General features: G+C 40.8%; 3 protein-coding genes across 17 annotated transcripts in view; 1 reads left to right on the plus strand and 2 right to left on the minus strand.

Annotated features, from left to right (window-relative positions):
• LOC133542033 (tubulin epsilon chain-like) overlaps positions 1 to 11,306 on the plus strand; it is a 35,980-nt gene extending 24,674 nt beyond the window's left edge. For 7 of the 8 annotated variants that reach the window (XM_061885830.1, XM_061885829.1, XM_061885833.1 and 4 more), the window contains 2 exons: positions 1,375 to 1,549; positions 9,122 to 11,306. In XM_061885830.1, coding sequence (XP_061741814.1) covers positions 1,375 to 1,549; positions 9,122 to 9,274 — 328 coding nt within the window. In that variant the 3' untranslated portion in view covers positions 9,275 to 11,306. Of the gene's footprint in view, positions 1 to 471; positions 687 to 1,374; positions 1,550 to 9,121 lie in introns of those variants that run through there. The other variant, XR_009804034.1, reaches the window with a different exon arrangement.
• Positions 1 to 16,155, minus strand: part of LOC133542339 (ovarian cancer G-protein coupled receptor 1-like) — a 621,591-nt gene that overhangs the window by 164,151 nt on the left and 441,285 nt on the right. The window lies entirely within an intron of this gene.
• ccn6 (cellular communication network factor 6) overlaps positions 14,364 to 16,155 on the minus strand; it is a 42,633-nt gene continuing 40,841 nt past the window's right edge. The window contains exon 6 of the mRNA XM_061885836.1: positions 14,364 to 16,119. Within this exon, the coding sequence (XP_061741820.1) occupies positions 15,838 to 16,119 (282 nt within the window). The 3' untranslated portion in view covers positions 14,364 to 15,837. The remainder of the gene's footprint in view (positions 16,120 to 16,155) is intronic.

The following is a 16,155-nucleotide window of genomic DNA, read 5'->3' on the forward strand; positions in this document are numbered from 1 at the left end:
GATTATAATTTGCACCGGAGTATAAATCGCACCTGCCGAAAATGCATAAAAAAGAAGGAAGAAAACATATATACGTCGCACTGGAGTATAAGTCGCATTTTTGGGGGAAATTTATTAGATAAAATCCACCAAGAATAGACATTTGAAAGGCAATTTAAAATAAATAAAGAATAGTGAACACCAGGCTGAATAAGTGTAGGTTCTATGAGGCATAAATAAGCAACTGCTATGTTAACCTAAGAGTCATTCAAATAACTATAACATATAGAACATGCTATACATTTACCAAACTATCTCTCACTCCTGATCCATAAATCCTATGAAATCTTCATTTTCGGTGTTGCTTCTAAACAATTCTGCCAACTCCAAAGGAAGACAATGCGCTGCTTCCTCTTCTATCGGTACGTCGCTTACGTCAGAGTCATCGTCAGGTGCAGTTCCAATCATTCCAGCCTTTCTGAACCCGGACAGGATGGTTTGGGTTGTCACTGAAGCCCGTGCTTTGTCCATCCATCCGATGACATCCAGAAAAGTTGTATGACGCATTCTCCCGGTTGCCGTGAAGCTGTTCTCTCCTTCCATCATCCGCTGCTCCCACAGGCTGCACAGGACTGCCTTAAAGCTCCTTTTCACCGAGATGTCAAGTGGCTGGAGTATTTTGGTTAAGCCTCCGGGGATGATGGCAGGTATGGAGTTTAAAACTTTTAATTTATTTTTTAACTGCGGCGTGATGTGCGTTCGCATGCAGAGCTTTGCCTGCTCTAAAGAAGCCATCTGCATTCAGTAATAGTAGTCTCCGCTTTTTCTCGTTTACTCCAAACTTTCTTTCTGCTGCTTGATTGCCGTTTCCTGCTGCGTATTTCACTACTTCCAGCTTGTAACCTGCAGTATATGCTTTCCTTTTCGGTGCCATTTTTGTTCAGCCCTTTGTTTTTATAAGTTACCGCCAATGTACCGTAGCAGGTATGGTCTTCTTTCCCACAATGCACTTCTGCCATGACCCACCTCCGCCGGAATTTTCATTGGTTGACGTGTGTGTGTGACGATTGCTGTAGCATCTTTTCCCACAATGCATTTCTGCCATGACCCACCTCCGCCGGAATTTTCATTGGTTGACGTGTGTGACGATTGCTGACATCCGGCTAGTCTCATATGTGAATGAGATAAATAATATTTGATATTTTACGGTAATATGTTAATAATTTCACACATAAGTCGCTCCGGAGTATATGTCGCACCCCCGGCCAAACTATGAAAAAAACTGTGACTTATATTCCGAAAAATACGGTACATTCTGTCAGCATTTTTAAATAAAATCCTTTAAATGAGGAATAAACCTGATCCAAATACTGGTTGTTTTCTTGTATCTCACAGGATGAAGCCTTTATTACCCTTTGTGTCCTGGAAGCAAGAAGGCTGGAAGACCAGTCTTTGTTCTGTTCCACCTGTAGGTCTCAACCAATCCCTGCTGGCTTTGTCCAACACCTGCGCTATCAAGTCCACATTTGTAGAGCTGAGAGAACGCTTCACCAAGCTCTACAAGAGGAAGGTTTGTGACCATTTTAATATGCCTCAATGCAGCAGGCCTTTGTTTACACCAGGACATGTACAGGACATGTACAGGACATGTACAGGACATGCACAGGACACGCACAGGACATGCACAGGACACGCACAGGACATGCACAGGACATGTACAGGACATGTACAGGACATGTACAGGACATGTACAGGACATGTACAGGACATGCACAGGACATGCACAGGACATGCACAGGACATGCACAGGACATGCACAGGACACGCACAGGACATGCACAGGACACGCACAGGACACGCACAGGACATGCACAGGACATGTACAGGACATGTACAGGACATGTACAGGACATGTACAGGACATGCACAGGACATGCACAGGACATGCACAGGACATGTACAGGACATGCACAGGACATGCACAGGACATGCACAGGACATGTACAGGACATGCACAGGACATGCACAGGACATGTACAGGACATGCACAGGACATGTACAGGACATGTACAGGACATGTACAGGACATGCACAGGACATGCACAGGACATGTACAGGACATCTCACTGCCACCTCTTCAGGTGTGCACTCACACAATTGCACTTACTAAACTAAATCACACCTAAACAAGAAACAAAATTAACACATTCCATCTTTATTTAGAACATTTTGTAATGCGACTCTGAGTGACAGGTGTCAACAGGTGGTCTGTGAGTGACAGGTGTACTGTGACAAAAAGTGAAATAGAGCAAGTGTACTGTGACAAAAAGTGAAATAGAGCAAGTGTACTGTGACAAAAAGTGAAATAGAGCAAGTGTACTGTGACAAAAAGTGAAATAGAGCAAGTGTACTGTGACAAAAAGTGAAATAGAGCAAGTGTACTGTGACAAAAAGTGAAATAGAGCAAGTGTACTGTGACAAAAAGTGAAATAGAGCAAGTGTACTGTGACAAAAAGTGAAATAGAGCAAGTGTACTGTGACAAAAAGTGAAATAGAGCAAGTGTACTGTGACAAAAAGTGAAATAGAGCAAGTGTACTGTGACAAAAAGTGAAATAGAGCAAGTGTACTGAGACAAAAAGTGAAATAGAGCAAGTGTACTGTGACAAAAAGTGAAATAGAGCAAGTGTACTGAGACAAAAAGTGAAATAGAGCAAGTGTACTGTGACAAAAAGTGAAATAGAGCAAGTGTACTGAGACAGAAAGTGAAATAGAGCAAGTGTACTGTGACAAAAAGTGAAATAGAGCAAGTGTACTGAGACAAAAAGTGAAATAGAGCAAATGTACTGTGGCAAAAAGTGAAATAGAGCAAGTGTACTGTGACAAAAAGTGAAATAGAGCAAGTGTACTGTGACAAAAAGTGAAATAGAGCAAGTGTACTGTGACAAAAAGTGAAATAGAGCAAGTGTACTGTGACAAAAAGTGAAATACAGCAAGTGTACTGTGACAAAAAGTGAAATACAGCAAGTGTACTGTGACAAAAAGTGAAATAGAGCAAGTGTACTGAGACAGAAAGTGAAATAGAGCAAGTGTACTGTGACAAAAAGTGAAATAGAGCAAGTGTACTGAGACAAAAAGTGAAATAGAGCAAATGTACTGTGGCAAAAAGTGAAATAGAGCAAGTGTACTGTGACAAAAAGTGAAATAGAGCAAGTGTACTGTGACAAAAAGTGAAATAGAGCAAGTGTACTGTGGCAAAAAGTGAAATAGAGCAAGTGTACTGAGACAGAAAGTGAAATAGAGGAAGTGTACTGTGACAAAAAGTGAAATAGAGCAAGTGTACTGTGACAAAAAGTGAAATAGAGCAAGTGTACTGTGACAAAAAGTGAAATAGAGCAAGTGTACTGTGACAAAAAGTGAAATAGAGCAAGTGTACTGTGACAAAAAGTGAAATAGAGCAAGTGTACTGTGACAAAAAGTGAAATAGAGCAAGTGTACTGTGACAAAAAGTGAAATAGAGCAAGTGTACTGTGACAAAAAGTGAAATAGAGCAAGTGTACTGTGACAAAAAGTGAAATAGAGCAAGTGTACTGTGACAAAAAGTGAAATAGAGCAAGTGTACTGAGACAAAAAGTGAAATAGAGCAAGTGTACTGTGACAAAAAGTAAAATAGAGCAAGTGTACTGTGACAAAAAGTGAAATAGAGCAAGTGTACTGTGACAAAAAGTGAAATAGAGCAAGTGTACTGTGACAAAAAGTGAAATAGAGCAAGTGTACTGAGACAAAAAGTGAAATAGAGCAAGTGTACTGTGACAAAAAGTGAAATAGAGCAAGTGTACTGTGACAAAAAGTGAAATAGAGCAAGTGTACTGTGACAAAAAGTGAAATAGAGCAAGTGTACTGTGACAAAAAGTGAAATAGAGCAAGTGTACTGTGGCAAAAAGTGAAATAGAGCAAGTGTACTGTGGCAAAAAGTGAAATAGAGCAAGTGTACTGAGACAGAAAGTGAAATAGAGCAAGTGTACTGTGACAAAAAGTGAAATAGAGCAAGTGTACTGTGACAAAAAGTGAAATAGAGCAAGTGTACTGTGACAAAAAGTGAAATAGAGCAAGTGTACTTTGACAAAAAGTGAAATAGAGCAAGTGTACTTTGACAAAAAGTGAAATAGAGCAAGTGTACTGTGACAAAAAGTGAAATAGAGCAAGTGTACTGTGACAAAAAGTGAAATAGAGCAAGTGTACTGTGACAAAAAGTGAAATAGAGCAAGTGTACTGTGACAAAAAGTGAAATAGAGCAAGTGTACTGTGACAAAAAGTGAAATAGAGCAAGTGTACTGTGACAAAAAGTGAAATAGAGCAAGTGTACTGTGACAAAAAGTGAAATAGAGCAAGTGTACTGTGACAAAAAGTGAAATAGAGCAAGTGTACTCTGACAAAAAGTGAAATAGAGCAAGTGTACTCTGACAAAAAGTGAAATAGAGCAAGTGTACTGTGACAAAAAGTGAAATAGAGCAAGTGTACTGTGACAAAAAGTGAAATAGAGCAAGTGTACTGTGACAAAAAGTGAAATAGAGCAAGTGTACTGAGACAAAAAGTGAAATAGAGCAAGTGTACTGAGACAAAAAGTGAAATAGAGCAAGTGTACTGTGGCAAAAAGTGAAATAGAGCAAGTGTACTGTGGCAAAAAGTGAAATAGAGCAAGTGTACTGTGACAAAAAGTGAAATAGAGCAAGTGTACTGTGACAAAAAGTGAAATAGAGCAAGTGTACTGTGACAAAAAGTGAAATAGAGCAAGTGTACTGAGACAAAAAGTGAAATAGAGCAAGTGTGCTGTGACAAAAAGTGAAATAGAGCAAGTGTACTGTGACAAAAAGTGAAATAGAGCAAGTGTACTATGACAAAAAGTGAAATAGAGCAAGTGTACTGTGACAAAAAGTGAAATAGAGCAAGTGTACTGTGACAAAAAGTGAAATAGAGCAAGTGTACTGTGACAAAAAGTGAAATAGAGCAAGTGTACTGAGACAAAAAGTGAAATAGAGCAAGTGTACTGTGACAAAAAGTAAAATAGAGCAAGTGTACTGTGACAAAAAGTGAAATAGAGCAAGTGTACTGTGACAAAAAGTGAAATAGAGCAAGTGTACTGTGACAAAAAGTGAAATAGAGCAAGTGTACTGAGACAAAAAGTGAAATAGAGCAAGTGTACTGTGACAAAAAGTGAAATAGAGCAAGTGTACTGTGACAAAAAGTGAAATAGAGCAAGTGTACTGTGACAAAAAGTGAAATAGAGCAAGTGTACTGTGACAAAAAGTGAAATAGAGCAAGTGTACTGTGACAAAAAGTGAAATAGAGCAAGTGTACTGTGGCAAAAAGTGAAATAGAGCAAGTGTACTGAGACAGAAAGTGAAATAGAGCAAGTGTACTGTGACAAAAAGTGAAATAGAGCAAGTGTACTGTGACAAAAAGTGAAATAGAGCAAGTGTACTGTGACAAAAAGTGAAATAGAGCAAGTGTACTGTGACAAAAAGTGAAATAGAGCAAGTGTACTTTGACAAAAAGTGAAATAGAGCAAGTGTACTGTGACAAAAAGTGAAATAGAGCAAGTGTACTGTGACAAAAAGTGAAATAGAGCAAGTGTACTGTGACAAAAAGTGAAATAGAGCAAGTGTACTGTGACAAAAAGTGAAATAGAGCAAGTGTACTGTGACAAAAAGTGAAATAGAGCAAGTGTACTGAGACAAAAAGTGAAATAGAGCAAGTGTACTGTGACAAAAAGTGAAATAGAGCAAGTGTACTGTGACAAAAAGTGAAATAGAGCAAGTGTACTATGACAAAAAGTGAAATAGAGCAAGTGTACTCTGACAAAAAGTGAAATAGAGCAAGTGTACTGTGACAAAAAGTGAAATAGAGCAAGTGTACTGTGACAAAAAGTGAAATAGAGCAAGTGTACTGTGACAAAAAGTGAAATAGAGCAAGTGTACTGAGACAAAAAGTGAAATAGAGCAAGTGTACTGAGACAAAAAGTGAAATAGAGCAAGTGTACTGTGGCAAAAAGTGAAATAGAGCAAGTGTACTGTGGCAAAAAGTGAAATAGAGCAAGTGTACTGTGACAAAAAGTGAAATAGAGCAAGTGTACTGTGACAAAAAGTGAAATAGAGCAAGTGTACTGTGACAAAAAGTGAAATAGAGCAAGTGTACTGTGACAAAAAGTGAAATAGAGCAAGTGTGCTGTGACAAAAAGTGAAATAGAGCAAGTGTACTATGACAAAAAGTGAAATAAAGCAAGTGTACTGTGACAAAAAGTGAAATAGAGCAAGTGTACTGTGACAAAAAGTGAAATAGAGCAAGTGTACTGTGACAAAAAGTGAAATAGAGCAAGTATACTGAGACAAAAAGTGAAATAGAGCAAGTGTACTGTGACAAAAAGTGAAATAGAGCAAGTATACTGAGACAAAAAGTGAAATAGAGCAAGTGTACTGTGACAAAAAGTGAAATAGAGCAAGTGTACTGTGGCAAAAAGTGAAATAGAGCAAGTGTACTGTGGCAAAAAGTGAAATAGAGCAAGTGTACTGTGACAAAAAGTGAAATAGAGCAAGTGTACTGTGACAAAAAGTGAAATAGAGCAAGTGTACTGTGACAAAAAGTGAAATAGAGCAAGTGTACTGAGACAAAAAGTGAAATAGAGCAAGTGTGCTGTGACAAAAAGTGAAATAGAGCAAGTGTACTGTGACAAAAAGTGAAATAAAGCAAGTGTACTATGACAAAAAGTGAAATAGAGCAAGTGTACTGTGACAAAAAGTGAAATAGAGCAAGTGTACTGTGACAAAAAGTGAAATAGAGCAAGTGTACTGTGACAAAAAGTGAAATAGAGCAAGTGTACTGTGACAAAAAGTGAAATAGAGCAAGTGTACTGTGACAAAAAGTGAAATAGAGCAAGTGTACTGTGACAAAAAGTGAAATAGAGCAAGTGTACTGTGACAAAAAGTGAAATAGAGCAAGTGTACTGTGACAAAAAGTGAAATAGAGCAAGTGTACTGAGACAAAAAGTGAAATAGAGCAAGTGTACTGAGACAAAAAGTGAAATAGAGCAAGTGTACTGTGGCAAAAAGTGAAATAGAGCAAGTGTACTGTGGCAAAAAGTGAAATAGAGCAAGTGTACTGTGACAAAAAGTGAAATAGAGCAAGTGTACTGTGACAAAAAGTGAAATAGAGCAAGTGTACTGTGACAAAAAGTGAAATAGAGCAAGTGTACTGAGACAAAAAGTGAAATAGAGCAAGTGTGCTGTGACAAAAAGTGAAATAAAGCAAGTGTACTGTGACAAAAAGTGAAATAAAGCAAGTGTACTATGACAAAAAGTGAAATAGAGCAAGTGTACTGTGACAAAAAGTGAAATAGAGCAAGTGTACTGTGACAAAAAGTGAAATAGAGCAAGTATACTGAGACAAAAAGTGAAATAGAGCAAGTGTACTGTGACAAAAAGTGAAATAGAGCAAGTATACTGAGACAAAAAGTGAAATAGAGCAAGTGTACTGTGACAAAAAGTGAAATAGAGCAAGTGTACTGTGGCAAAAAGTGAAATAGAGCAAGTGTACTGTGGCAAAAAGTGAAATAGAGCAAGTGTACTGTGACAAAAAGTGAAATAGAGCAAGTGTACTGTGACAAAAAGTGAAATAGAGCAAGTGTACTGTGACAAAAAGTGAAATAGAGCAAGTGTACTGAGACAAAAAGTGAAATAGAGCAAGTGTACTGTGACAAAAAGTGAAATAAAGCAAGTGTACTATGACAAAAAGTGAAATAGAGCAAGTGTACTGTGACAAAAAGTGAAATAGAGCAAGTGTACTGTGACAAAAAGTGAAATAGAGCAAGTGTACTGTGACAAAAAGTGAAATAGAGCAAGTGTACTGTGACAAAAAGTGAAATAGAGCAAGTGTACTGTGACAAAAAGTGAAATAGAGCAAGTGTACTGAGACAAAAAGTGAAATAGAGCAAGTGTACTGTGACAAAAAGTGAAATAGAGCAAGTGTACTGTGACAAAAAGTGAAATAGAGCAAGTGTACTGTGACAAAAAGTGAAATAGAGCAAGTGTACTGTGACAAAAAGTGAAATAGAGCAAGTGTACTGTGACAAAAAGTGAAATAGAGCAAGTGTACTGTGACAAAAAGTGAAATAGAGCAAGTGTACTGTGACAAAAAGTGAAATAGAGCAAGTGTACTGTGACAAAAAGTGAAATAGAGCAAGTGTACTGAGACAAAAAGTGAAATAGAGCAAGTGTACTGTGGCAAAAAGTGAAATAGAGCAAGTGTACTGTGGCAAAAAGTGAAATAGAGCAAGTGTACTGTGGCAAAAAGTGAAATAGAGCAAGTGTACTGTGACAAAAAGTGAAATAGAGCAAGTGTACTGTGACAAAAAGTGAAATAGAGCAAGTGTACTGTGACAAAAAGTGAAATAGAGCAAGTGTACTGAGACAAAAAGTGAAATAGAGCAAGTGTGCTGTGACAAAAAGTGAAATAGAGCAAGTGTACTGTGACAAAAAGTGAAATAAAGCAAGTGTACTATGACAAAAAGTGAAATAGAGCAAGTGTACTGTGACAAAAAGTGAAATAGAGCAAGTGTACTGTGACAAAAAGTGAAATAGAGCAAGTATACTGAGACAAAAAGTGAAATAGAGCAAGTATACTGTGACAAAAAGTGAAATAGAGCAAGTATACTGAGACAAAAAGTGAAATAGAGCAAGTGTACTGTGACAAAAAGTGAAATAGAGCAAGTGTACTGTGGCAAAAAGTGAAATAGAGCAAGTGTACTGTGGCAAAAAGTGAAATAGAGCAAGTGTACTGTGACAAAAAGTGAAATAGAGCAAGTGTACTGTGACAAAAAGTGAAATAGAGCAAGTGTACTGTGACAAAAAGTGAAATAGAGCAAGTGTACTGTGGCAAAAAGTGAAATAGAGCAAGTGTACTGTGACAAAAAGTGAAATAGAGCAAGTGTACTGTGACAAAAAGTGAAATAGAGCAAGTGTACTGTGACAAAAAGTGAAATAGAGCAAGTGTACTGTGACAAAAAGTGTATCCATGAAGTCAACATGTAGTCTGATGACATGTTGCAAAGACTTTCAAGTGTGACTGACATGTCCTGTACTTGCTGTGTAGGCACACCTGCATCATTACCTGCAAGTAGAGGGCATGGAGCCCAGCTTCTTCTCAGAGGCCCTCACGTCCCTCAACTCTCTGATAGATGAGTACCAACATCTGGACTCAGCAACATCCACACCTGACCCTCCCAGACTTACCATCGCTCAATAAAATAAAGCAAACCATTCAAGACAACCAAGCCTTCACTCACACTTGGCAACAGTTGGAATGTACCTCTGTTGAAATCCACTATTTGTCATGACAAATATATCATTTGACATTTGGAAGCTTTTCAAAGGAGGCTTTTTAATCATATTCATCTCATTATGTAAAGCGCCATATTTTCCAGACTATTTTTCCGTATAAGCTGCAAGTTTGGAAGAAAAAATATTACAATCAATGTTTATTTATATAGCCCTAAATCACAAGTGTCTCAAAGGGCTGCACAAACCACAACGACATCCTCGGTAGAGCCCACATAAGGGCAAGGAAAAACTCACCCCAGTGGGACGTCTATGAGAAACCTTGGAGAGGACCCCGATCTATAAGATGCAGATATATACGTTGTGAAATAAGTTATTTACACAGGAATATTTTGTAAATGTTTACATTAATTGTTTTCAAATGAAGCAGTGTAGTATCCGTTAGTCTACAAAATAACATGCTCCCCAACCCCCCAATTTGGTGCAAGATTACTGTGTTTTCCAGACCACAAACCGCACCCGTTTATAAGCCGCACCCACAAAATGTTACAAGAAATAAATGTTTTTCCAAATATTAGCTGCACTGATCTATAAGACACAGATATATACGTTGTGAAATTAGTTATTTACACAGCAATATTCTGTAAATATTTACATTAATTGTTTCCAAATGAAGCAATGTAGTATCTGTTAGTCTACAAAATAACATGCCCCCTCCCCCCATTTCGTGAAAGACTACTGTAATTTCCAGACTACAAAGACAACCAGTTTATAAGCTGCGCCCACAAAATTTCACAAGAAATTCATGTTTTTCCATATATCAGCCGCACTGATCTATGAGACGCAGATATATACGTTGTGAATTGAGTTATTTACATCAGTGGTCCCCAACCACCGGGTACCAGGCCGGGGTTCGATTGGTACCGGGCCACAGAAGAATTTTTTTATTAATTTTTTATTTTTTTATTGAATCAACCCCCTCTTGCCGGGCCACGGGACAAATTATCAAGCGTTGACCGGTCCGCAGCTACAAGAAGGTTGGGGACCACTGATTTGCATTGTGTCTGTAACTCGGCAGTAAAACGGCTGATCAAACAAAACAGAAGTCATGGTCATGGACCCACTAGTTGCGCAAGCTAGCTCTCCAATCAGCTAAACAGGCTCAATAACTCCATGCTGATGTTTTGGTGAATTTGTGAGAATGAAACTATACCATTGTTATTTAATTATGCTAACACAGACACCTGTAAACGTGTTAGCTATTGCTAACGACGCTAGCTTGATTACATCACGATAGCAGGTAGAAATATGCATGAAAACACTCCTCCAGACATCACACATGTAAGAATAGTTGTAGTTATATTGTAAAAGCAGGAAACATTGCTTGGAGTGATGACTGAAGAATCTGTATCCATTTTCCTCTCAGCTCATATTAGTTGAGAAGAACTGTTGTATATTCTTGCTTAGCAGGTTATAGTTTACTTTGTACATCATTTTACATGTTTGCAAATTCACCAAGTCATCAAATTTCAATAACTGTGATTCAATAAAGTTTGTATGTTCTTTATATCCGACATGATGTATTATTATGTGATATTTTTATAGATTATCCCCATATTTTTGCACAATGGGTCAGATATGTAAGACTAGTGAGCAGGAGACAATATCAAGTCATTTTTGTTGTAGAACATGTTTTGTTTTATTCATTATTGACGTGTTTCTTCCTACTTTTATGTTGTATATTTTTACATGAGATTTCATTTGATGATCTATTATTACAACCAAATGTGTTTTATTTACCTTTCAATTTCTACTCCCTCTATTTATCTTTGACTTTCTCCTCTACTGTTGCCAAACAGCATTATTTGAGTTTTAATGAGATTCAAAGAGTCTGTTTTTGTCAAAGCATCTTTTTAATTTGTTATTATTTGTATTATCTTCTGTGTGTTGTCTCCTGAACAAAACATCTGCAAATAAAACTAACTTGAAGTCCTTTGTAACTTTACAAATGTCATTTTTAGAGGGATTGAACAGTTTTGGTTGTAGTTTTGGTCCCTAAAGGAGCCTCCTCAGTGGCTGACATGACATGTGGGGAAATGTGTACACAGTACCAACTTGTTTGCAGCAAATCGGGCCCGGGCAATTGTTTGGTGGGGGGGCAGATATAGACAAAAAAAAAAATTATATTCTTAGGAACATTAATGCAAAAGCTCACAATAATGTCTGATTGGTTGCTAAAAATGTTACAACAGACCAAAATGGAATTGAACATTTTTCTTCTGAATGAGACAGCCAGAATGTACATGAAAATAAAGAATGTTACAATATTAAGTATGAAGGATAAAAGAGTGAATATTGAAGGTCACACCCCCTCTCCACAACAAAGACAGTGAAATATGAAGACAAAGGGACTTACGCTTTGAACTCTGCCCGGCGACACAAGGTTGACGTAGCCCAGCTTTATTAAATAGAACATTTTCAATCATTTGACTGTGAAAGAAGAACTTCCAAAGACATGAGGAGCACAAGTGTGAATGGTGAAGACAAACAAACAGTTGTGGTGTGTGACTGTGACTTACCACAGTGGTGTGTGACTGTGACTTACCACAGTGGTGTGTGACTGTGACTTACCACAGTGGTGTGTGACTGTGACTTACCACAGTGGTGTGTGACTGTGACTTACCACAGTGGTGTGTGACTGTGACTTACCACAGTGGTGTGTGACTGTGACTTACCACAGTGGTGTGTGACTGTGACTTACCACAGTGGTGTCAAGGCTCACACTTGGTGTCAGTCCTCAAGTTACATCAGGGGTCCCCAAACTTTTCGACCCGCCTTGGATTCATATCATCCATTTTCTACCGATTGTCCCTTTTGGGATCACGGGGGGTGCTCAATCAGCTGCATTCGGGTGGAAGGCGTCGTACACCCTGGACAAGTCGCCACCTCATCACAGGGCCAACACAGATAGACAGACAACATTCACACACTGGGGACCATTTAGTGTTGCCAATCAACCTATCCCCAGGTGCATGTCTTTGGAGGTGGGAGGGGCCTATCCCCAGGTGCATGTCTTTGGAGGTGGGAGGGGCCTATCCACAGGTGCATGTCTTTGGAGGTGGGAGGGGCCTATCCACAGGTGCATGTCTTTGGAGGTGGGAGGGGCTTATTCCCAGGTGCATGTCTTTGGAGGTGGGAGGGGCCTATCCCCAGGTGCATGTCTTTGGAGGTGGGAGGGGCCTATCCACAGGTGCATGTCTTTGGAGGTGGGAGGGGCTTATTCCCAGGTGCATGTCTTTGGAGGTGGGAGGGGCCTATCCCCAGGTGCATGTCTTTGGAGGTGGGAGGGGCCTTTCCCCAGGTGCATGTCTTTGGAGGTGGGGGGGGCCTATCCCCAGGTGCATGTCTTTGGAGTTGGGAATGGCCTATCCCCAGGTGCATGTCTTTGGAGGTGGGAGGGGCTTATTCCCAGGTGCATGTCTTTGGAGGTGGGAGGGGCCTATCCCCAGGTGCATGTCTTTGGAGGTGGGAGGGGCCTTTCCCCAGGTGCATGTCTTTGGAGGTGGGGGGGGCCTATCCCCAGGTGCATGTCTTTGGAGGTGGGAGGGGCCTATCCCCAGGTGCATGTCTTTGGAGGTGGGAGGGGCTTATTCCCAGGTGCATGTCTTTGGAGGTGGGAGGGGCTTATTCCCAGGTGCATGTCTTTGGAGGTGGGAGGGGCCTATCCACAGGTTCATGTCTTTGGAGGTGGGAGGGGCTTATTCCCAGGTGCATGTCTTTGGAGGTGGGAGGGGCCTATCCACAGGTTCATGTCTTTGGAGGTGGGAGGGGCCTATCCCACGCAGGCAGGGGAAGAACATGCAAACTCCACACAGAAGGACCCCGAGCCCGGGATTAAACCCAGGACTACTCAAGACCTTCGTATTGTGAGACAGGCGCATTAACCCACATTTATGTATTTGTGTGTGTGTGTGTATATATATATATAAGCTGAATTGGACCAAGCAACCCCCCCGTACCAGAAAGCACTTGATGAAAGCGGATACAACTTCACCCTCACCTATGAACCCACTCCAGGAAACCAACCAAAAAAGAGCAGAAAACGAAACAACATCATCTGGTACAATCCGCCATTCAGCCAAAACGTCTCAACCAACATCGGCCGCAAGTTCCTCACTCTGATCGACAAACACTTCCCCAAAGGCAACACCCTAAGAAAAATATTCAACAAGAACAACATTAAATTGAGCTACAGCTGTATGAATAACATACAACAAATCATTTCAAACCACAACAAAGCAATTGCAAAAGGACTGCCTACCCCCAGACTAAACGACTCTGAAACCAATAAAGGAATGTAACTGTCGCAAGAAACCTGATTGCCCTCTCAACGGAGGGTGCTTACAGACATCAGTCGTTTACCAAGCAAAGGTAACACGCAAGGACATTAACACATCCGACACGTACGTAGGATTAACCGAAGGAGCGTTCAAAACAAGATGGAACAATCACAACGCCTCCTTTAGAAACCAGACTTTGCAGAATTCTACAGAACTCAGCAAACACATTTGGAACCTCAAAGACAATAATGTTGAATATTCAATAACATGGCAAATTCTTGCATCCAGCACACCTTACAACAGTGGTAATAAAAAATGCAACCTATGCTTAAAAGAGAAACTGATTATTATATATCATCCAGATCTATCATCCCTCAACAAGCGCAGTGAAATCATTTCAACATGCCGCCACAGAAGGAAACACCTCCTAAGTAACACATGAGCCAATCACCACACCCTACGCCTGCCTGTACCCACCCACTCTGTGCTCTATATAAACCATTGTATGTGAATGCTTCCATTAAAAGGTCCTGATGATTGAGGGAACCCCTCATGAAACACTTCTGTAGAGATGAAGTAGCCATGTGATTTTTTTCCCACACCTACATATATATATATATATATATATATATATATATATATATATATATATATATATATATATATATATATATCCATCCATCCATTTTCTACCGCTTATTCCCTTTTGGGGTCGCGGGGGGCGCTGGCGCCTATCTCAGCTACAATCGGGCGGAAGGCGGGGTACACCCTGGACAAGTCGCCACCTCATCACAGGGCCAACACAGATAGACAGACAACATTCACACTCACATTCACACACTAGGGCCAATTTAGTGTTGCCAATCAACCTATCCCCAGGTATATATATATATATATATATATATATATATATATATATATATATATATGTATATTTATACAACCCCCCAGGATTTTTATTTTTTTTCTCAGGACCACCCACAGGCCGTAGTTTGGGGACCCCTGGGTCACATGATCAGAGGTGAAGTTGGAGAAAGGTGAAGGTGAGGTGATGAGAGATGAAGGTCACATGATGATAGGTGATGAGAGGTGAAGGTCAGGTGATGAGAGGTGAAGGTCAGATGGTGAAGGTGAGGTGATGAGAGATGAAGGTCAGATGATGAGAGGTGAAAGTGAGGTGATGAGAGGTGAAGGTCAGATGATAAGAGGTGATGAGAGGTGAAGGTCAGATGATGAGAGGTCAAGGTGAGGTGATGAGAGGTGAAGGTCAGATGATAAGAGGTGAAGGTGAGGTGATGAGAGGTCAAGGTCAGATGGTGAAGGTGAGGTGATGAGAGGTGAAGGTCAGATGATGATAGTTGATGAGAGGTGAAGGTCAGATGATAAGAGGTGAAAGTGAGGTGATGAGAGGTGAAGGTCAGATGAAGTGCAGGTCAGATTAGTTGCTGGTCAGATGATGAGAGGTGAAGGTCAGATGAGGTGCAGGTCAGATGATGAGAGGTGAAGGTCAGATTAGTTGCTGGTCAGATGATGAGAGGTGAAGGTCAGAAGAGGTGAAGGTCAGATGAGGTGAAGGTCAGATGAGGTGAAGGTCAGATTAGTTGCTGGTCAGATGATGAGAGGTGAAGGTCAGATGAGGTGAAGGTCAGATGAGGTGAAGGTCAGATGATGAGAGGTGAAAGTCAGATGAGGTGAAGGTCAGATGAGGTGGAGGTCAGATGAGGTGAAGGTCAGATGATGAGAGGTGAAAGTCAGATGAGGTGAAGGTCAGATGAGTTGAAGGTCAGATGAGGTGCAGGTCAGATGAGTTGGAGGTCAGATGAGGTGAAGGTCAGATGAGGTGCAGGTCAGATGAGGTGGAGGTCAGATGAGGTGAAGGTCAGATGAGGTGCAGGTCAGATGAGGTGAAGGTCAGATGAGGTGAAGGTCAGATGAGGTGCAGGTCAGATGAGGTGGAGGTCAGATGAGGTGAAGGTCAGATGAGGTGCAGGTCAGATGAGGTGAAGGTCAGATGAGGTGAAGGTCAGATGAGGTGGAGGTCAGATGAGGTGCAGGTCAGATGAGGTGGAGGTCAGATGAGGTGCATGTCCGATGATGAGAGGTGAAGGTCAGATGAGGTGAAGGTCAGATGAGGTGAAGGTCAGATGAGGTGAAGGTCAGATGAGGTGCAGGTCAGATGATGAGGTGAAGGTCAGATGAGGTGAAGGTCAGAGAACATGTCCCCTGACTGAGCACAAGTCTTCTGACAAACACAGGAAGTGATCCACTGCATCTTCCAGTCCACCCGAGCGCCCCCCGAGCAGCTGAAGGTGACCTTGATGATGCGGGACTTGTTGGGGGTGCAGCAGCGCTGGTGGGTGCAGGTGCCGCAGTAGGTGGGCCGGAACCTCCTGGTGCTGGTGCAGCCTGACAGTCTCAGCACTTCTCCTCTTGTTGCCTGGAACTGAGGTTGGCATCTTTTCCCTTTTGCCACCTGCGGGCCACAAGTCACTCTTACTGCACTTCCACC

The sequence above is a fragment of the Nerophis ophidion genome, linkage group LG24 (genome assembly GCF_033978795.1).
Source record: "Nerophis ophidion isolate RoL-2023_Sa linkage group LG24, RoL_Noph_v1.0, whole genome shotgun sequence".
Taxonomy (NCBI): Eukaryota; Metazoa; Chordata; class Actinopteri; order Syngnathiformes; family Syngnathidae; genus Nerophis; species Nerophis ophidion.